This window comes from Pteropus medius, unplaced genomic scaffold, assembly GCF_902729225.1.
Source record: "Pteropus medius unplaced genomic scaffold, Ma_sr-lr_union100, whole genome shotgun sequence".
Classification (NCBI taxonomy): Eukaryota; Metazoa; Chordata; class Mammalia; order Chiroptera; family Pteropodidae; genus Pteropus; species Pteropus medius.
Genome location: NW_024344378.1, coordinates 7,558,611 through 7,582,247, shown reverse-complemented (window position 1 = coordinate 7,582,247; position 23,637 = coordinate 7,558,611). Strand labels below are relative to the sequence as shown.

At 36.7% G+C, this 23,637-nt stretch overlaps 1 protein-coding gene across 3 annotated transcripts in view; it reads right to left on the bottom strand.

Moving 5' to 3' along the window:
* Positions 1–23,637, bottom strand: part of FAM204A (family with sequence similarity 204 member A) — a 30,033-nt gene that overhangs the window by 4,827 nt on the left and 1,569 nt on the right. For 2 of the 3 annotated variants that reach the window (XM_039871076.1, XM_039871078.1), the window contains exons 2-6: positions 18,981–19,222; positions 18,392–18,476; positions 18,226–18,256; positions 17,945–18,044; positions 7,745–7,834 (exon numbers count right to left, since the gene is read on the bottom strand). In XM_039871076.1, the coding sequence (XP_039727010.1) occupies positions 7,745–7,834; positions 17,945–18,044; positions 18,226–18,256; positions 18,392–18,476; positions 18,981–19,214 (540 nt within the window). In that variant the 5' untranslated portion in view covers positions 19,215–19,222. Of the gene's footprint in view, positions 1–7,744; positions 7,835–17,944; positions 18,045–18,225; positions 18,257–18,391; positions 18,477–18,980; positions 19,244–23,637 lie in introns of all 3 variants that reach the window. The other variant, XM_039871077.1, reaches the window with a different exon arrangement.

Genomic DNA, 23,637 nt, shown 5'->3' with positions numbered 1-23,637 from the left:
TTTATCACCATATTTCAGGAACCAAGGGTGTAAAATGTTCTAATTTGGGATATATTAAAAGCCATAAAAGGTCTTTCAAAAAGATTAATGGTACTTTGCTTGGATTTAAGATAAGGGCTTTAGCTGGTTGGAAAAGCAGGGCCCTGGCTGGACCCTTGAGGCATTCATCTTTACAGCCACTTGGAAGATTTGTAAAAGCGTCTGCATAACCTCAAGCAAATGCTCAGCGACATTTTTTTAATTCCTTTCAATTTTACAGGTTTAGCATGTGTAAATCATACTGGGTTGTAAAACAGATATAATGGCACATCTTGTAACATAGTAGAGATTTTTAAAAGACAAACTTTTAAAATCAAGTTAGTTTTTCTGGCTAAACCTTGCCATTCTAAAGTTTGCTGATAATCATTTGCTCATCTCATTCAAACAGCTTAATCTAGTCCAACTGTAACTTCTCCATTTCATAAAATATTTTACTCATCTCAAAATTACTAGCTTGTAACAGATTTATGAAGTTTTCCTCCCTTTCGAATACTTTCAAGGCACTTATTTAAAAATACCAATTATCATACTTTAACTTTTTATGGAATAATAGGTCTCTATGAAAAATATTTATGCCATTCTCTTTTGTTCTTTAATTAAATGAAAACAGATGTTTTCTGAAGTAAAGCGGAACCATTACTGGAGTACTTAAAGTGTTAAGGTCTTTAATTTTTATATCAGTTTGGTCGACAATTCCTGATTGTCTTTACTCAAGCTCAACATTAATGTCAAGCAAGTTACCTAGGAGACGAAAGAGATCAAAGAGACAAAAACCCCTCCAATGTCTGATTAATCAAGCCTGCAAACAGCTTATTTCTTTTAGCCTGCATGCAAGTATGAAAATGAGATTCTGGGAGCCGAACATTGTGCAGATTTGTTCATTCTTATCAGAACAAAGCCAGCGGCAGCTTATTTCATGGATCATTGGCACTGTCATCAGTGCTACACAGAACGGGTGACAGCTCCTCATTTTGAGGCTTGAACAAAATTAGCAAAAAGTCGGCACAAATTAGCCTCTCATCTTTTTGGTAATATGACATTATTCATTTACTTTTTATCCAATTTTTAATTTTTTCCTTGTCAGCTATCCCTTTCTAGTGTCTCTTCCATGGCATCATAAAATGCCTTCTTAAAAACAAGCAAAGAAATAGCCAAAGTTGAAATAACATGCCAAGTTCAAAAAGCAAATAAGAAAAGAAAGCATTTCCAATGACTAATAATGCTTTATTTTTTCTAACTTCAAAAACTTTGCTCAGAACACCATGCGGTAAAAGAGTTTTATAAAACTGGTAATTTATTTCAATAAAGCATATGATGTGGCTAATGTGTTTCACTCAAACCACAATTTAATATGGTATGTGCTTTGGTAAATTCAGGATGTCTACATCTGGACTGCTACCTTTTTCTCCATGGTCATTCCTGAGATGCTCAAGCTCATGACAGCAAACAAGCTATGCCATATCCAGTCATTTACATCAAATCATTTTCTATTACAGAAAACAGCCTAAAATGTGCATGCATAGGTTTGCATGTTTGTGTACTACACATATCCCTGATGTAAAACTGCACAAACATCTGTTTATTTTTATACCTACAACGTCCTATCAGTTAAACCCAAATGGTTTTTATTTCAAAATATAACCCAATAAATCCTGCTTCTAAAGCACATCATAAAGATCTACTTATTATACACAAATATATATCGTGTATATATATATATGATTCACCTTGCAATGTATTTAACAAAATGTATTTGGTCTATGAGGTATGAGAAGACATACTTTGATTCATATAATCAATTTTGATTCCATAGAGCAATAGTTTATATAACACCTGTTTTTAATGATGACTATTAAGGCTTCAAATTATATGCAGATTATAGTACTCCAAAGGAGGGAGAAAAGATGTTATACTGTTGAAATTACTCCTGGATAGGCATTTATATTCAAGCAACTTATTCCATTCATAAGGGGGAAAAAAGCATTAAAAAATTAACCATAAGCTGTTAGATGCTTTACACAGTCCCCATAAGAAAGACAGTTTTTTTTAAAAGAACTGTAGTACTGTTTTCAGCAATTTCTTTATCTCTGTTCTTCTAAGTAAGAAAGCTTATTAACAAGCTTTGAACTTAAAATCACATTTACAATAATGTGCCATCAACAGTTTTATAAGCTAATTAGAAAAAGATTAATTAATGACTGGCTGCTAATAAAATGGCAATCATGAAGAAAGAAACCAAGGGTGCTAAGCTTCAACTACCACCAATTAAGAGCTAATTACAAACAAATTATATATGTGTTTTGCTGTGGGCTTTAATTTACTAAAATGGTTTTAATTAAAAGAGAAAACATGCTGATTAATTGAACTGCAGAAAAAATCTACAGTATAAACTGTGCTTTGTCTGTCTCTTTAATTAGACTTGTAACATCTGAAATCTTTTTTTAAGGTTTGTTAAAAGCACAGATAAACATAATTAAAAGAAAGCATAAGGAACAGCATTCTAGGTGATCATCCACTCATGCCCCAAAGGTTAAAAGGAAACATGCTCAACGAAATGAGATCTAAGTAAGCACACCAAATGACCCGAGAGAAAAACCCATCACTCGGTACCATTTTTATTTTTCTCATGTTAAAATGCTCCAATTTCAAGGCTGCACATAATTTTTTATAGGAACGAACATTATCCTGAACCTCGCTGTAAAGAAATATCATGAGGCCTTCCCTTACCTGGATAGCATAGCTTATTTTCCATGCAGGCATTGTGCTAATTGTTCGTCTATATGAAATAAATGAATTCTAAGAACTAAAGAGAACAAGGCTTCAACGAATTAAAATCACCATTTAAAAGACCCCCGGACTATGCGCAAACAACAAAATACACAGAGGAACATTTAAATTAAAAAAGCACTAAGAAGTGACCAAAGTTAATGAGAATGAGTCAGCGAGAGATGATCCTTAACAGACCACCTACCCCTCAGGTGGCAGAGATGCCCAACTTGTCCAGGTAGCTGGTCAAGCAGCTGAGTAGCAAGAGCCTGTTGAGTGAGGGCGTTTCTCTCCCCAGTGTCCTATATTCCTTCCCATTGCTAATCAGTGAAATTTACTACAAAGAAAATGATCCTAAATGCTACTGTCTAACTGGAAAGAAAAAAAAAATAAAGAAAAAGTAAAGGACAGAAGGCAGAGTGGTAAAATTTCAAAGAACACAAAATGTATTTTGCCAGAGACTTTGCAGACATTAGAGACTATGTATGAAAAAATGTATTCTTTGTCTACACCCCTGGTACTATATTAACAAAGTAATCTCTTCTCTATAAAATAAAATGTTGAAATGGAAATATTTCATTTAAAATTCTTAATATATAAAAATGAGTAATATTTAATGCATTTTTACTTTGTTTACCCAATCTTCAGTGGCTAGAAATCACAAAAATTAAGAAAATGAAAAGTACCTGCCATCCTGCATAAGGTCACAGGTTCCAAGGAAAAATTCTTGTAATAGCTAATTGGAATCTACGTACAGCTTCGTATCTGAATGAATCATTTCACCTTGAAAACATGGGTAAGGTATTTCTACCCAAAGAAAGTATTTGCGAAAATAGAAAAATAATTCTGCTCTCTGGATTACAGAAAAAAAAGAGTTTAAAACCACAAGACTTCATTCACTATAACAAGTCTTTCAATTCAGCTTTTTTCTGTATGTGTTGCAAGCACCTTTCCTAAAATATTAGAGCTTTGAAAGCAGCACTGATGAGAAGCAATTTTAAACTTACCAATTTTGAAATAGCACCGCTATTTCAAAAATTTAAACAAATGTTTCAATTATGAACTCTAGTTGTGATAATGCTCCAGATACTTTGAAAGGAAAACCTGATAAAATTGTATTTTTTGGAAAGGTTTTGGAGAGGAAGTACTTCAAACTCTTATTCCATGAAGACAACCAGCATGTACGTCAACATAAAACTAACAACCAAAATAAAAAGGGTAAACTGTAGCCAGAATCCTCTCAAGGAAACTAAAGACTAACAATAAACCATACTGGAAAAACTGTGAAAGGAGAATAAGCACTGCTAACACCCGAAGCATTTCTCAGAAAGGGTGTTCTCAGATGTTAACATAAAATGCAGAAACTATCTCTTCAAATGTATATACACCTCTTCAGATGTTCTAGAAAATTGCTCTAAAAACAGTTTATACTACAAATAAATAAGGTGCCCAATTTTAGACAACACTTTAGTTAGCTAGGAAAGACTATAACTTGACCAATTCCAACACTGGTTTTTCTTTTTTTTTTAAATAGGCCATTCCTACCTTTGTTATTTAAATATTAAGTACTATTTCAAGATTTTTTTGCATATAAATGCAAAAAAACTTACATTGTATTTAATAAATTTAATACAATTAAAATTCTTGGTTTAATTTATACTCCCAATGTAATATTTATACGATAAAAAGATTAATATTAAAATGGGATACTATTTTATCACTTATACTTGTGATACCTTGATAGTTTCTAAATAAATACTATGCTCAGCAGCACTAAAGGTGGAAGTCATTGCCTTCGACCTGCATTCATGAACTCGAACAAAGAGCTTTAAAATATAAAAACATTTTATATCATTACTCCAAACTGAAGGTTTTGGGCCTTAGCAAAGATGGCAGCCGATTATAAACTAAAATACCTCGGGTGTGACTATTAATACCTTGCAAATTGTAAAAATTACTATGACTGCTCTTTCTAGGTTACACAAAATGATTATAATGTTACAACATGAAGTACTGATGTTCTCAAGGAATTAAGTTTAGTTGATGTTGTCAAAGATCATCCGATTTGAGTCACTTATAAAAAAATTAATCTTTTAGGGCATGAGCTATACAAAGCTCAAATAAAATTCAGAGGCAACTTCTTTTTCCCATTTGTTTCAGCCCTGACACCGCGCAGGCATAACTGAATTCAACCAGAATGATGTATACAGTTAACATAGGTGGGACTCACTTATTGGCAGAAATTCACTGTCTGCTGCCAAAGCTGGTATTTATCTACAGCAGACTAACATGAAGATGCCTAGAGAAGAATTCTCTTTCCAAAATGTGAGCTTCAATCTAAGTGCTGACTACTTAATTAAATCTAAGCTTTAGCACTTAATTTTAAAATACTAGTTTTTACTAATTTCCATAAATTGGTATGATCTGGATCATAACGAAGATAATGTGTTAGAAAAGGCCAGTACCAGAGGATGGCATTTTCGAAGGATCACTATCAATGAATGGAATGTACTTCCAGTTCAGGACTGAGGTTATTTAACAAGCCACAAATATGCTCGAGTACTTATGTGTGTGTAAATAATATTTTTTAAAAAACCTTTTAACAGTTTCATCAGCATGACACAAATCCAAGTATATTTTTTCACTTTTCTCTCCTCCAAGATTATTAACAACAAAAAAGTATTTCTTCAATCAACAGGAGGGACAGTCCCAAAGCAACCACATTACCACATGGCAAAACCAAAGATGAGAATACAATCCAGGCTTCAAACATGTGAACGAGAGCCACCCCCAACTCAAACCAGCTTACATACATCTTTAATGTCATTGTTAATTTAAAGGAATATGGTTCTGGAAACATGTGTACCTGCTGTGTCACGATAGTGTACTGACACCCTATTTTGGCATACCTCTTTTTTTGAGGAACTGTTTTCAAGGCCTATCCTAGAACATGATTCTACTTTTGGCTTCATTTTTCTCAATACTAATGCTGCCCTATTGGTTTCACAGGCTTATAAATGTTAAACATCAAAAATTAGTTTCACTTATTATGGTTAGAAAAAGCTTTAAGAACTCTGGGATCTGTGCCTCTGAGCAAAGGCTTTATCAGCTGGTCCCAGTCACTGCTTCTTAAAAAAAAAAAAAAAAAAAACCAGTACTGATTAAAAACCAATATACCTGATTTCCAAAAGGACACCTACCATGCATATGTACATTTAATTCATAAAGAGTTTCTGCCCCAAACTCACAATTAGTTACTTCTCAAAATCCCATCTCTCATTTCCACAGTGACTGGCACCAAAGGGATAAATATGAAAAATTCAATCTCAAACTAAACTATTTATTCAAGAATTCCATCTTGATTACTTTAGTTAGTCTTCATGGATGCTTAATTAACATGGCATCAGTATCTTTCCAATGTCTGTCTGAACAGCAAAAACTTTCCAGATGTTTTTCCACTTATACAAAGACAAGAATAGAACCCAAATTATTGTTTTCCTTTTAATCAGAATTCTTTAACTCCACACTAAATAAATTTAATTTATTGTACTAGAACAAAACATTACATTTGTATGGAAGTAAAAAGAACACAAGAAATGTTTGCTATCCTTACAAGGGCTGAAAATATGTATTTTTAAAGCAATCTCATTTGTCATAAAGTGTGACAGAAAATAAGAACCCTTAAAATGGAAAAGACCTAGTCAGTATTATACAATTCCCATTTCTAAAACAGCAGTATGACAAAGCAAAACACAAAACAGAAAACTAATCTCCTCAAAGGAAACACACATCTGAGGCCTCAAAGGCACTACATCTGTACATTCTCACAAGCAGCTTCGAAGGACAGAGAAAGGAAAGCTCACGAGAGAAGACGAGTGAGGCAGACAAGGTGAGAGTCACTACGCAACCACTGGTGGACACGAGGCCACTGGTGACTCATCTCCTCCCAGTACATCATTTCAGCTGAAGGAAAAATAACATAATTTCTGAATCCCTAAGCTTCACTTCTAGACTTGTTTCTTCCGACATCTGATGATGAAAGAGTGTAACAGTATTTCCATAGAAGAATTTATTGAAATAGTGATTTTATCCTAGTCTTAGAAAAAACCTTCACCTGCAGGTGAGTAGGAAAGAATAGTACACATGGCCAACGGTTTACACAGAGGACTAAAGATATTTTGTATGTAATCAGACACCATGGAGTAGTTATAACTTAGGAATGAAATGCAAGTAGAGTGATGCTAAAAATGAAAGCTATAGTAGAGCTTTCACCCTAGAGAGAATAAAAAAGAATCACAAAACAACAACAACAACAAAACATATGCCAACGTGAACTCTATGTGTGACTGCCTAGCGACACCTAGCAGTGATTCCCAATTAGAGGAATATTCTCCTCAGAAGGTACAAATCAGAACCTTCTGGAAGCCTTGTATACTTGGAAAAGGAATATTTAACATAGCTACTAACTTGATACTATAGACTATAGGTAAAAATTGCCAAGACTGGAGATTCTTTAGGGCTGAGGGAAATGTGCAGAATAGGAAGAAAGCATCTGGGGGAGCAAGGGTTAGGGAAATGTTGAGATGTGACACTAGGATGTGCAGAGCCGTCAGGGAGAGTTAAACTGAGTTAAAGATGCAAACAGAAAAAGAAAGCTAGCCTTTTAATCACAACTGCCAAAATGCTCTCTGAACTCGGTGAAACCTAGGGTTGCATATCAATCATGGATTATTTCTACCACGAGTTTTAAAATAATTTAAAAACATTTAGGACAAAAATAAAACCTAGCATTTCGAAATAAATGGAAGAATAAGAGGGAAGAAAATGGATGGAAAGAAAAATCTTAGGTCAAATACCTGAATACTGAATTTATGATTATAAAAAGAATGTACATTCATTTTAGAAAATTTGGAAATAGAGAAAATGTGCCATCACTTACCTCTCGGGTAGCTAGCTGGTTGCTGAGTTCCTCAGCCTTCTCAATATTCCACTCTTCCACTGCCTGGTCTATGCTCTTTTCAAGGCCCGACTTGAAGGAAGAAAAAAAATGGAAAACTTAAAGGCAAGAAAGAAAGGCCATAATAATAAACATTTGCTAGCCACAACTCTGGCTCTGGACTATACCAAATATATTATGTACTCAAACCACCTGATTCTCATGATGACCCCATGTGGTGGCTGGTACCACTCTCATTTACTGACAAGGAGAAGGCCACTCAGAGACATTAAATGGTTTATTCGAGGTCATGTAACTTCTTGAACTAAAAAAAAGGAGATACAAATCCAGATTTTTGTGACTCCAAGGCCTATCCTTTCTCTTAATAACAATAATAAATAACATTGATAATAGCTAGAAATTATGACATGCTTATTATGTGATAGACCCCTGGCTCAGTACTATAAAAAGCTCATTTCATCCTTACGACAACTCTATAAAATAATACTGTTATCCTGTTTTGAAGGTAAGGAAACAGAGGCTTAGACTAACTTGACCAAGGTCACAGTTTCTGTAAGTGGTAAGGTCATGATATGAATCAAGGTTTGCCCAGAGTCTGTATTCTCAATCGCAATTTTCCTCTGCCTCTTTTCTCTACTGCCTATTCCTGTAGCTTGAGACTTCATTCAACAGCCTCTCCTTTTTGACTATGGTATTAAGTTGGATATTAAACATGGGAAGAAAATTATATATAAGAATGATTTTATTTTCTTATAGACATGTTTATACTTGAAGATAATTTAGGAAATCATAACTAAAATTTTCATGGGATTACCAAACACATAAGACTCATCATATATATTTATGGAAAGATGATGAGGCGTAAATAATTGAGTTTCAGCTTGTGGAAATAATTACTACAGAAAATACAAAATTTTTAAAATGGTCTAATATATGCATCTTACAAGATTTTATCCTAACCGTGGCTTATCTAGTGTATCCTTTAACATTTTCAGTTAACCAACTTCTCCTCTCTGATCTAATAAAAGAAGTTCTGGGAATGCTTCTTCCATCACTGTGTTGCTTGAACATACCCATCAACTAAGCGAAGTGTTGTTCTTATGTACTGTTGAAGTGAGATTTTAAAAATAGCCACGCATTCAAAACAGAAACAAACTCATAGACACAGAATAAACTCATGGTCGCCAGATGGAAAGGGGGTTGTGGAGGAATGGGTGAAAAAGGTGAAGGAATTAAGAAGTACAAATTGCCAGTTACAAAAATAGTCATGAGATGTAAAGTACAGCATACGGAATACAGTCGACGATACTGTTATAACTGTGTATGGCGTCTGATGGGACCAGACTTACTGGGGTGATCAGTTCCTAAGTTACGTAAATGTCTAATCACTATGTTGTACACCTGACATTACTACAAGATTGTACATCAACTGTAACTGAGAAACAAATGTTAAAAAAAAGTATTATTACTTCAGTCTAAGAGAAGCTGTTCATTTCCAGATCACAAACTTTCCCCTAGAATTTAATTTATAATTCTATCACAGGTAAATATGAGGTTTTTTCCCCTTAGATTGACTACTTGTGGCAAAAACTGAATAAAGTTTATACTTCTAAATTAAAAAGAAAATATTCACACATAATTTGCCTAAAAAAATTACGGAAAGCTTGAAAGCTTCTTTCAAGTGCTCCTTGGAGTCTCTGACCCTAGGCCTTGTGGCACTACTATCCTTTTCACACTCTAGTCCTGCAATCATCTACCAGTGTCCAGAAATTTCCTTTTCTTGGATGTCTGCAGAACACCTCTCCAGCTGGTCTTAAACACCCTGGACGCACTTTTCCACATTCTTCATGTTCAGGGACTTCTAACTCCAACCTCCCTCAGTAGGCTACATCTTAGGACAGTGCCACTCCAAGTGTGGTCTGGGCACCAGTTCTGGTCTGCAAATAGTGCCACTGCATGAATGGAGCTTATGCCAGATGCAAATCAACGACATGACTATGCAAGTTTTATTTAGCTGACTTTTTTTTTAGGGAAGGAGAGGTAACGGAGGACAACAAGACTTTCTCAAAGAAGGAAACAGTCCCCTGAGTTACATTCGGGTATGAGTTCATTATCTCTTGGAAGACCAATAATTTGAGTTGGCTTGCTCTAGGCCATGTAACAGAGATCACCTGAAAGCTCCAATCTGGAATTCTCTCAAGCACAAGTGTCTGTCCTTCCACTTATCTCACATCTCTGCAGCTAGCAAACCTGCCTGCCTCGTCTTCATTCAGAACCCCACACTCTGGCACCACCACTCATTCTCACTGCCCTTCAGTCCCTTCCTGCATTCTCTTTTCCTGCCTCTCTGGCCTGCAACCATGATTAACCCTTTCTAACTAGACTCTAAGCAGCAGCTCTCCAAGTCTGAGTCTGGACCAAAAGCATCATCGGCATTACCTGGGAACTTGTTAGAAATGCAAGTTTTCTGAATCAGAAACTCTGAGGGTGAAGCCCAACGATCTAAGCATGATAAAGTCTGAGAACCGCCAACCTAAGCAATATCTTCAACTTCCTTCAACACCTTACCACGTTTTGGCTATTCCCAACCATTTCTTTCTACTACTTTAAGATCTGTGCCTCAGCAATGCCACAGAAAATCACTCAATTCACTGGCTTCGCCAAAAGCTGTTTTTCAAACTCAGCTGGGTGGGTTCTCAATTCTGCCCTTGAAAGTTTTCACGTTCCTCTAAGAAACTTACATTTCTTTTCCATTTTCCCAAATACCCTCAACCCTACCGCCTTCCTTTTCAGCAGATTATAACTCCGCCCCCTACTTCATGGGAGGCAGAGGTGGGAGAAGGGAGGTAAGAAAAGAACCAAGGACATGTATGTCCTTTCTACACTCTTCTTCTCATCTACCTCAAAAGGAGTTATCTGCATTTATTCTGCTCCTCCATCCTGTTTCCATTCGCCTCCAAGACTCAGCTCCCTTGCCAAGTCTAACCCCACTACCTGTGCTCATCGCAATGCCACCTGCTTACATGCTATCTAGAACTCTGCTCTTTAAATTTTCTTTTCGTCATCTTTCTCTCACTCTACAAACGAGCTCGTCCTCCTCGTTCTGGACCAGGGGCGAGATGGGATGACTCGGCCCTCTTTCCTCAAACTCATCTCTCTTCTAAACACTCTATCGGTTGCTCTCATGTCCCCTCCCTTTCGATCTTCTATTCCTTTTGTCCTCACCGTTCTGAAACTGCTCCCTCTACAATCATGGGTGACACCATCCGTCCTCCTCCTATTTGATCTTTTGTTAACTAAACCCAGATTCTTAAAACTGTCTCCTCAAACATCTATCTCCAATCTCCTTTGAAGCCCCTCATCTCCTCTTGTTGCCCCTTAATTACAGCAGTCCTCCAGATTCGGAGATTGACCCCCTTTTCTTCTTACTCTTCAATCGCCCAGTAACTCAATCCCAGGGCTTCAACTGATTTTTATAAGCTGCTTTGTATCTCTAAATAATTCAAAACATCTGACTTCTCATCTGTACCAAGATCTACATCTCTAGCTACTTGCTAGTTATTTTCAGGTTGAAGGCAGGGACTTCAATTTTTATTATGTCTAAAAACAAGCCCATCGCTTCCTGCCCTGCTTCTCCTTCAGCGCTGACCACCCACTTAGTCACCCCTCATGGAATCCTCAGTTACCATCAATGCCTCCAATCCTGTGCTCTTATTTTAACTCTCTTTTTGTACTATTTCTCATTTATCCCTTCTGTGCTTCTTCAGGGCCTCGTTATTATTGGTAGTCCATCTTTCTAAAACAGATACCATGTCATTACCCAGTCTAAAACAACAAAATCATTTCTTTACTCCTTTTCAAGAGCATCCAAATCCCTTCACGAGGGCCCCCAAATCCATTCTCAGCCCCATCTTGGGCAATGCTGCACTCCCTAATCTCGGGCCACATCTACCATTCTGAACGTTCCCTGTGCCTCTGATGTGTTTCCATTTGAAAATCTCTGGTCGTCCTGGTAATTCTCAAGTCAAATGTTACCTTCTCTATCTATGCAGGTGCCCTCATCCCTAAATACCCACTGACCCTGCCACACCCCTCCCGATGCCCAGGACCCAGCTGCTCCTCTGTGCTGTCCCTGTACTTCACGTCTCTCCTCAACACTGCTGATCTGATACGCTACAGTGAGTTGTGCGTCTGTCTCCCCTCCTGGGTTCTGCACTAAGGACAACACATGTGTTACTGGCTTGGTGTGTCCCAGCTTCTAGCCCAGTTTCTCACACAGGAGGCAACTCTGTCTCCCTCCAATTACCCAGGTTTCCTGAGATTACATAAGATCTGGGCGCTGCATTTCCTTACGCTAGAACCTAGAATAATCATATGTCAGTGAGCAAAAAGGAATACACCCTAGTTTTTCCACCAGTGCCCATGAATAAACCAGGGGTCTGCTTAGCAAGTCCTTTTGCCGCATTAACTTGCTAACTTCCTTCCCTTTGGCTACCATGGAGCCACACACTGCAAGTTAATGTCCCAAAGAGGAAAACAAGAATATTCCCCTTTTCTAGAAACTTATATGAACTGCTGAGCTTATAAAGCATGATTTTCACTTAAAAATAAATCATCTCTTATAAATTTATCTCTTCATCATCAACCAACTTCCCACTCCCCAGCCATTCGGAGCAGCCTCTAAGAGAGATGGCATAATACAGGAGAAAGAGCACTGGACTAAAAGTCAGAAAATGTGGTCACAGCTCTGGGTAAATGAGGTACTTAATTCCAAAATGTCAGTGTCCTCAAAGAAAATGCGAGTATTGGCTTGGATGACCAAACTCTCTCCTAAAAATAAAATCCTAGAATTCCACTTGTATGTTCAACTTTGTTTATAGGTCTTTAAAAAAAATTTTTTTTTTTTTTTTTAAATTTCAACCAAGTTTCGCTGGATGTAACTTTATATTTTTACCCTCCCTTTTCTTTCTTTTTTGGCAATTTACTTAAGTAAAATATAATAGTACCTTTAGGCTCTGAAAAATTTCTGGTTCCATGTGTATACTTAATCTTCCTGCTTCTATAAGAAGACATTAACATTCCAAATGCCTACATTAGTACAAAACCAACCTCAGGTAAAACAATTCCATTGCCTTAACACCATAAGTTAATTGCAGTTTACAAAGAGCATGGCTGGTGAGGTCAGATCTGGGTTCCTATTCCGGCTCCTCTACTTACTAGCCAAGAGACCCTGGGTGAGTGCCTAACCTCTACAGCTTATAATTATGCCACCTATAAAATGAGAATACCATATTCTTTGCAAGGTTATAAGGGTCAAAAAAAAATATGTAAAATACTTGGCAAAGTTTTTAAAATATAGTAGTCACTCAATAAATAAGTTGTTCATATTATTATATCTAAATATTAGGACACCACTGAAACAAAGAGAAGGCTTAGCTCTATACAGCTACAGACCTCATCATAGTTCTTCAAGGGCTTAGACCCAAGCACAAGACCCAGGAATTCAGCTTTGAGTCAGCAAGTAGTCTCATAAATAAGATGAGTATTAAGGCTTTGAAAATGCTTTAAGTTGGACCTAAGAGTAACCTTCACTGGAATCATCCAGCATGTATTTCATACCACAGGAGTGGCAGGAGGCACAGGACACTCCTCAGGGCCCAGTGTGCTTTTAAGATGCCTTTTGGCAGGTGACAGAAAGAAATCTAACTATGGGCAGTGAACACACAATGCAATATATGTATGACATACTGCTGAACTGTACACTTGAAACATTGGATTTTGTTGATCAATGACACCCTAATAATTTTTAATAAAAAAAAAAAAGATGCCTCTTGGCAGGAATCAGAATTTAGCTTAAGGTATATCTTAATACAAACTTAGGGAATAACGATTTGGCTACAGGTGAAAATGATCTATGGCCAACCTCTACCTTGTTTCCATGAGGGAATAAGTAACCTCTAATTAACCATGTTGCTGCAGCTGCCAGGGAGGCAATACTACGAGTATCTAAAAGTATGTGAACATTAGGTTCAACATTAAGATCAACCACCCATACGTGCACACGCGGACTACCTTTCAACATGCAATGAAAGCTCTTTACGTCAAACTGCACCACAATATAGTTCCACAGAAATTTGCCACTAAATATTTATTTACTTGGCTATGTAATATATTCAATTTTTAAAGCTTAATACAAGTGAATTATCCACTGAAGTTTACTGTGCTATGATTAGACCTAAATATCTAGAAAAAAAAATATTAGGTAATCTCTCCATAAAGAAAACGGCGGTAGAGGGGTGTGGTGCTAAGAATTAATGTTGTTACCTTTATATGTATATCTAGCCTATCCACTTAAATTATCTGAGTCCGGTAAATAAAAACTTACCGGGCTTTACTTCATAAAAATCTAGATTTGGGACCAAATGACCTGGGTTAAAGTTTCATTTTACTTCTCACCTGTTCTGTTTGTTTTCTTCTTGGACAAATCATGCTGAGCTTGTTTACTCATCTATATTGAGAAAAATACTAGCCCTTCTAACTTATCCCATAGGAGTCACACAGGGATCAAAAGAGAATGCTTTGTAATTGGTACCAGGGAAAAATCATGGTACCACTATGACCCTACCCCCACTCCCACACCTTCCACAATCCTACCCTCCTCCCTGACCCTCACAGCAGCCAGACTTTGATCTGATCTGTACACTGTAGTTCCATTAAGATTCTGGTTGGAAAAAGCATTGTGCTAAAAAAATACGTTTGAAAAAAGCTATACTATACAATAGCAAATTCTTTTCACAGACAACTAAAAAAAAAGTCATCGAAGACATTGAGCAACTACTCTAAAAATAAAAGTATCTTGGTTTTTCATGCCAAAAAGTATCCATTAAGTATACATAAAACTACTTCAGTGACTGCTGAGTAATCAAAGTGATCCAACTAAAGAATATTTGAGACATTTATAATGAATTTGAGTGAAATTTATTCTACAGAAATTCCCACATAGACTCAAAAAAACTAATGTCATGATTACAGAATTATTATTGTCTCAGAACTGCTGCCAGAAACACAATTATAGTTATATTTAAGACAAAGAACACTTTAAAACAGCTTTGGATATTAGAAAGATTACATTTAAAAATATAAGCCTCCCTGCATTGTTGTGGGAACAGGTGACAGCAGTGTTGTAAATACACATCCGTGATCGAGTTTTAGCTTGGCAGTGTTCCAAAAAAGAAAAAGTTAAAAAAAAAAAAAAGAGAGACACTGCAAGACTGTCTTGTTTTACCACTCTTGGGGGCAAGTGAATATAGAATAAAAGAGCCCTCTGAGGGTAAGAGACCAGTCTCTGCTCCAGGGAAATACTGAACCAGAAATCTATGCTCGTTTGTCCATTATCTGCTCTAGATTTTCTGGGTGGCAGCTATCATCTGCTGGACTTACATTTATTCTTAGCTTGGCGCCTCCACTATGGACCTTCTTTAATGTCTACTTACTCTGCTGGATTTACAGTAGGGACTAGCATGACAGCAAAAGGGGTGCGTGTGAAACAGTGATCCCAAACCAAAGAATGAGTGTGAACCCGCTGGCATGCAATTATGCTGAACTACGAAGAGAAAGCGAAATAATTCTGCTTCACTGAATACATCCTTTTCTTTTATGCTTAAATTTATAGAATATTTAGTGGTGGCAAAATTCTGGGCATATATAAGCCTGCCCAGCATCAGTTTCCTTGTTAAAAAGATTGTCATAACTTTCTTAGTCAGATGTCATTCGTATAGTAGAATGTCTACCCTTAAGAAAATCCTAAAATAGATCAATGGGTGATTACAAAAAAATTTATAGCAGTCTTCCCTTAAACAGAAATCTCATTTTCAAAAGGGTGTTTGACTTGTAATATTTTTCTAGACTACATCTAATGCATAATGTGAAACAGAACACTAGTTCCTAAAACTGAGCTGTCTAAAACTTTTGCACAAGGAATCCTAGTATCCTTTATTAAAGTTAATCTATACAAATTACAAATTTTAGACAATGCATAAGTGACCCATATCCGACCAGTATCACGAAGGTACAGTTTCATGTATGTAGAGTAATAAAAAAATTCTAAAACAGACTGTAGAAATACTCTCAAAATTTCTATTTAAGAATAGCTAAAAATTTAATTTCATAGCTTTAACTTCACTAAGAAACAATTTAGACACTCAAGTCAACACGATTAGGAAAAAACCTAACAAATAGTGTAAAGAACTGAAGATCAAAGAGCATCTAATTCGCAAGTAAAACTTTAAAAAATATTTCCCTATGAGAACCAACATTTAACCATTTCTTCCCTCAAAAGAACAATCTGGTCAGAGGTTAGGACTCTAAAGCAGGTATGACAGAGCTGGCCTATGGACACTGCTGTCAGCACCACCGTCCCCCTGACGCTTTAGAACAGGTTTGGTCCAGTTAAGAGCATGACTCCTCCTCCCAGACCACCAGAGTCAAAAGGGTCAAGTGCATGGCAATTACACTTTACAATGCCAACCAGCCTCTTCTGCAGTGAAGCTGGGGAACTGAGAATGGTGTAATAAAGACCGGGTTTTAGTTTCGACTCTACCAGTAATCTTTCTTTTTAAGAAACTTAGTATTTCTGCACCTTTTTAAGAAACTTAGTATTTCTGCACCTCTTTTTTACAAATTTGTAAAAAAGAGATTGCTCAGTAACAGTAATTTAGTCATGGCAGAAAGTGATCCTGGTTCCAGTTCCCCAGTGTTCTAGACATTAAATGACAAGGATACTTGGCAAAGTTGGAATGAAAAGGTTCACATGCAAAATTCTGTTGTGTCGGTTCCTTAATGCACATGCCCTGCACGACGCAACGCCACCCAACGATGGCTTCAAAATCAGAAGTTTTTCATGAGAAATACTGATTAATCAGAAAATGGCAATGGTCTCTATGTATACACAGCAGTCTACAGCAATGACCGATGAAGTGGGCATCAGTCCACACCAGCAAGGTACAATATACTTGGTCTTCAACCAGGCAGGCCCCTGTGCCTCTAGACCTTCCATTCAGGGGTCAATTTCATTCTCCTGGAGTCTGTCCATACTCACCTATGTGAATATGTAAGTCGCTCATTCATTCGAGCCTCGACTCAGAATTACTATCATCTACACACTGACGACTCTCAAATATGTTTCTCAAGCTCAGGCTCTCCTCCAAGCCCCTGCCTCGTTTTACCAGCAGTCTGTTCTACCCCTGCTTGCCAACAGCACCCATGATCCAAACTAACTCCGGAAAGGCCCTACTCTAAATCTCCCCTCCCAAGCTTTCCCATCTGTGTAGCCAACATCACTATTCACATCACTGCTTAAGGTAAAACTCTGAATGGCTCTTTCCCTCCTCCTGCCCCACTACGCCCCACCACCTCCGAAGCAATCCAGAGGCAAATGCCATCAGTTTCATTTCTACAGTGTACCTCAAATCCTTCCACTTTTCTCCATCTTCAGCAGCACCATTCTGGTTCAAGCTGCCATTTCTTCATGTCTGGAAGAGTCTCCTAACTGTTCTCTTCCCATCTACAGTCCCCACAGTCTTACCCCACAGTCTGTTCTCCATGTAATAGTAGTCTTTTGAACTTAATTTAGATCATGTCACTTCCTTAACTTAAAACCCTCGAAGGTCTCTCAACTGCACTGTGACTAAAACCCAACTCCTTACTACGCCCCTAAAGTTTGGCCCCTGCCCGCCTGCCTAGCCAATCTTCTCCTGGGCCACCCTCCTCCTCGCTGACTACACTCCAGCCTGGGGAACCTTCTTAGTGACTCAAATGTCCCACGATGACTCTTTCTCCCCCAGGGCCTTTACCCAGGTTATTATCTCACTAGCATTCTTTATATAGATGGTTCCTTCCCATCCTTCCAGTCTTGATGCAATGGCATCTTCTAAGAAAGCCCTTCCCTGACCACACAAGCTAACGTGGGGCCTCCATGAATTTTCTGACAATACTTAGCTCGTTTCCTTAACAGTTTTTCTCAACGATTTGTATTTACTGTATATTTGTTTATATAGCATCTTGTTTGGCACATGGTAGGCCAAACTTTTTCACTGAATCAATGAATGAGGAGAAATGCCTTAGGCAAGGCTAATTACAAACACTTCCTACTGGGTAATATGCAATAAAAAAAAAAAATCTTACCTTGTCAATGTTTTTCTTTTTAACAGGGGGTTCAAACCTATCATTGACTCCAAAATACTGAGTAAGTTCCTTCCACTGTGTTTGACTTGAAGTCTGTTCACTACAAGCAGACAGACAAAATTTTATACAAAATATACTCATCTTTATTTTTACTGTTTTTAATTGCTTACTACAATTATAACAACCAGTTCTTTGGTAGGTTTCAGAGGTAAGTAGTTCAATTATTTGTACAAATTCTACAATACTGTTTAAAATAGACAAATATTTTTAATTCTACCTACCTATGAGATTCTTCTTCATTCTTCAATTTACCTGGAAAGAATTCACAGTGTTTATACCTAAGTATTTGGTTATTTCAAAATTATGTTTATTAAAAATTATTGAGCTCAATTAGTCACAGTTTAACATTAGCACTATTGACAATTAACATGAATGAAAACAAAACACCTTTTTTAGAGCGTTTTCTTTTTTTCCTGAATCTTGAAGATGAGATTTTCTGTTCAGAATGTTTTTTATGCAATTCTTGAAATTTCTATACAAAAAAAAAAAGCAAATATATTTTGAGGCAAAGCATACACTCAACATGTTAATAAAAAAATATTCTAGCATTTATAAATATATAAATTTAATGAAAATAGTTCAGTTCTTGAGATGCTGTTCAAGACTCTTTCACAACCTGAGGTCTTTATTTCTAAATAAGTCAATCTAATAATCTGAGAATAAAATTCAAGGACTCGTAGAGATTAAAAAAAAGCTAAAATTAAGATAAAAACTTCTCCTGTGTCAGGACAAGCAACGTAGTTAATCTTACTAAATGTTTTCCTCTTTTATTAAAAAAAAAAAAGAAAGAAAGAAAGCAAGCAAGTCTCTGAGTGGCCAATAGATTGACCACAGACCTACAGATTAATAAAAGAATTCTGAGCCAATTTTTCCTACCTATCACCTTCCAAGAACATATACATTCTTACACGGCACAGAGGCACAGGAGCATGTACAAACAACAGGCTTTAAAAAGAACACATTGGAGAAAACCTACATTCCACATATGTAAGGGAATTCCAGAAGGACACTCTTCATACGCATTTAAATTTGACTCTGCTTCAGTTTTTGGTCCATCTTTAGGGAAATCTGAGAGCTCTGTTTTTGTAATGGTCCCATCTTCTTTATCTTCCTTTAAGTCAAGTCCATTGTTCTCCAATATGTCTTCATCTTCAGAATTCAACTCAACATCACTTTCATTTAGGCCAGGAGGTAGCAGCCCACTCCACATCTTTTCTTCTAAAGAAGGATGAATTTACACTTAAAATAGACATGCAAAGAATTTTAAAACCATTAAAAGATACCCCAGGAGTCTAATAATTATACCAATGGTTTGGGAACAGTCCAACTAAACTTAAAAAATCTATGTTAAAATAATTAAACTCTTTGCCTTTATAAATTAAAAAAGTGTAAAGTAGTTTAAGCAAGTTTGTTACCAGACAGACCTACAGATGAATGACTTAAATAGGACCTTGATTCTCTATTATATGCATAATTTTGCCTAAGAAGAAGAAAATCCAGTAAATGCATTCATTGTTCAAGAATGTTAAGAGGCTAACAGTATACAATGCAGGCAATTTAAGAATTACAATACTATATTTCAAGCTATAATAATTAGAGAAGAAAACAAAATAGGATGTTTCAACTGTGCTTGAATGTATAAAACTTTCAAGGGACTTACTATCTAAGGAGCAGGAAAACAATTATTGAAAAGAAAATTTTAAAGCTGTACAGTTTGAGGAAAGTATAGTGGTAAAAAGGATGCCCCTCTCCCCTCAATAAAAAGAAGAAAAAGATGTCCTAGTTTAAAATTTTATACTGTTTGCTAAAATAATACTAAATGGAATATAATCCTAACATTTTAACAAAAATATATAGCTCTTTTGAATAACAATACTATATTTGGGAAACTAATGTTAAAATTCGGAATAACATTTAGTATCAGCTATACTGCCCACTGGTAGAGAGAACCATTAACTACTCTTAAGTTTAACAAAAATTATTTTTAAAAATTAGAGTTGTCATTTGCTAAAACTATGATAACTGAGTACATTTTCATTATTAATCTCCATGGCACAATCTATTTTAGCATAAATATTGAGCCCAAACCAGTATGTTCAAAAGATGCCTAAAACAGAGAAGCTGGCTGCACTGCTCATGATTTATTATCCATGTGAAGGAATACAATGGAAAGATGGAAATTTTTGCTGAGTTCTCTGCCCCTGTTTTGACTAGCCCAGTAAGAAAACCACCCCATTGTCTCTGAGACAAAGGTATCATGGGCTTTCCCATAACTCTCAATAATGGATTCCTGGTAAATTTAAGGACCTTCTCTCAGGTCCAAAGGATCAGATCTTTGTACCGATTCCTGCTGCTTTGTACCAGTTGTTAGCTCTCTGAAACCAAAATATTCTCTTAGCATTTCAGGAGGAAGGATTCTGACATCTAACTGCTCCAACGTAATCCTGACTCTACCATATACTAGTGGTATGTGGGAATCATTTTTAACCTCTCTGACCCTCAGTTTTCCATCTGTAATATGGGGATAATTATAATCATATGGGGGTTATTCTGATTAAATAAGGCATGAAAACACTCAACACAGAGTTTGGGAGGTTTTAGGGGCTCAATAATTGCTAAGTTCTTTTCACTGTTATTATTTTTGTGGCCATGTATATTTTTATAATCTCTACTATGGCTGGCAGCATTCGTAAGGTAGTTTCTAATGTTTGAAATGTATTCACTTAACAATTGATGCAAATTGTTCAGTGAATTTCCACAGTCTCACATAAAGTTTCTATAAAAAATGCTGGTGTCTGGTTTTCTGAATAGAGCAACAAACCCCGAAGCAAATTACCAGGAAGATAATGGAGCTTAAGCTTCAAGGCTCCTCATTTGAACAGGTCCTTCCAAAACACAATACCTAATTTTCTATTTAGAATTTGTTTTTTTTTTTTTTTTTAAAGAGATCAAAAATTATAAAAACTCCAAGCCCCATAAAACCTGCATCCATTCCTAAACCTGGTCTGAGGATTTTAAAAGTCGGAATGCAGGTCATCTTGAGATACTTTGTTGGCAAAAAGGACATCATGTTAAATATGCCAATATTGAAAAACAGATGAGATACTATTAATAAAAATACTTCTACTATCCTCAGGAGCAAGGGGAGGGGAGCAAACTTAAGCTCCAACATGACTTTGACTCTGGTGTATAACATACCTTTAGGCTCATTATCTATTTCAGGACTTAAGGATGGTGACAAATATCAGATTTAGTTTCTTAGCATAACTGGACAGTTTCTTTTCTCTGTCCACAGCATTTTCTGCATGCCCACTGTGCCAGGCACATTTTAAGAGATTAGATCAGCAGTATACAAATCAGGCAAAAATACCTAACCTCATGGACCCGACCTTCTATACACATGACAAGCTTCTGTCCATCAGCAGCCAAGTACCACTCGGCCCATACTTCAATTGTGGCTGCTCAGGAAGGCACATTCCTCTCAGGTACAGTGCTTCCACTGGACCACCATTTCAGCACCTCTACGGGGGAAAGCGGGAGTGTCTGTGCTGTGGGCACCCAAATGTGTCCCTCAGTTGCCCTGGAGAGGGCATGCCGTTCATCAGCCCTCAAGCAGTGATCTATCTTTGAACACTTATTGGACTTTCTCAAAATAATCTGCTTTTAGCTTTTGCTGATGTGGCATTAAGATCTGGTTTCAATTTCATAAACTATAAATGTCTACCCAATGTACTGTATACCTGAAACTAATATAAGTAAATCAATCAATCAATTAATTAATTAATTAATAAGAATTGTCTTCAGTGTGGCATTGGCTGGTACAATTTCTTGTGTGTGGCCACAGAAAAAAGAAAAATTAAAATAACTTTTTAAAAGTGGACTCCATGTCCAAATTCATAAAATAAGGCAAAATTCAAAAAAAGTATGTTTCAGAACTCAATTCCAGAACATCTTTAAAGTAATGTGCCATTCTCCTGTAACTGTAAAAAAAAAAATACAAGTGTAACTCAGTGGCCACTGATAAACACAGATAAGTAACTGAGGAGGTGGCCAAGTGAAGCTGTCCACATGAGCAGCAGCAGCTTGACTGTAAATCAGCTACTATGGAGTGGCTGCTTTGTGACATGATTTGGGCTCATGTTTGAAGACACTGTCTTCCTATCCACAGTCACACATTTCCAATTGTACTATGGTACCAAATGGAACAATGTTGGGCTACTCTGGAGGATGATTTTCTATTTCTTTGAAGTCTCTCTCACCCCACACCTTTCAGAGTATATTCCTTTGTTTTAAAGCAGATCACTCCATATTATGCTTTATATGTGAAAATTACTCAGCCATTCTCAAGAGATGTGATATACCAGAGAACTAGAAACCTGTTTTTTTTAGTGTAGTTTCTAGCCAGTTCTACACAACAGCCCATGTATTAATACATAACCTTCATTTTTAGCCTGTAACTCAATTTTAATTTAATCATTTTAGCCCCAAAGGAGATAATGATTCAGCATCCCTTTCTTCTCTACGGTTTTGAATATCACCTTCTTCATTTCATAACTCTCTACTTCTAAAGTTAAGATTTTTTTTTCCCATTCCACAATTATTCTTTTAAAAAATTCTGTGTATACTACACAGAACACATCTTTAGTCCTGGGCTGACACAATTTACTATGAACTGAAAACATTTACGTATCATTCTAGTTTGAATGGCTGGATTTTCTTTTGCCCTTGAAAACCAACCACAGTCACTATTTATTTAGCACACTTGGTCAGATTGCAATGCATGACGAATGACACAGTTCAGCAATTCCTAATTGAAGGTGTTTACAAAGTTTTACGAAGATAGTAAATGGAGTTCTCTAAGCTTATTTCCATATTCGAAAAGCCCAACATATTTTTTCCCCTCAATATTGTTCACCTTTAGGTGAGGAGACTTAAATTCAATGAAGCATTATTCACCACATATTCGTTGATCAGAGGCTCTGACTGGTAGCTATAGACCTGATTTTTATTTTTAAAAGAACTAATGAATATACTTTAGTAGACACAATATTTCAAAATATGGCACCCATGGAGATATCAAATTATAATAAAAAAAGGTTTTAGGTTGTGAAAGGATTGGGAACGGCTGGTATAGCAGGAAAAAAACATGGTTTTGAAGGTCAGAGGACAGGTTTCTAGCCCTGAGCAACATAATTGTGGACAAGCCACTGCATTTTTTTCTGGGCCTCCATTCTTAAGCTATAAAATGAAGGTCTGACCAGATGATCTCAGAGATGTCTTGCAGCTCTAAAATGTCTCCTTATGGATCTTTATATTGTATGTGCCCAAACCCACAGTCACCTCATTCTTTGCTTAACACTCCATTCTCTCCCAGTCAGATGCAATTAAACCCCAATACCCTGGTAGATAAGGTTCTCTCCCCAACCTAGCTGTTAACAGCCAAGATTGCTAGTTTTCAGTTAGACTCTGCACTTCGCACAGGACACCTGAAAGATGCTCTGGAGAAAGGAAAGGAAACCCCAGTTGTGACAGAAGAAACAGAACCAGAAAAAGGAAACAAAGCAGGTCATTCGCTATACATGGTAAACAAACAATGTGACAGCCACTGACTTACCATTAATCTCACAACCAAC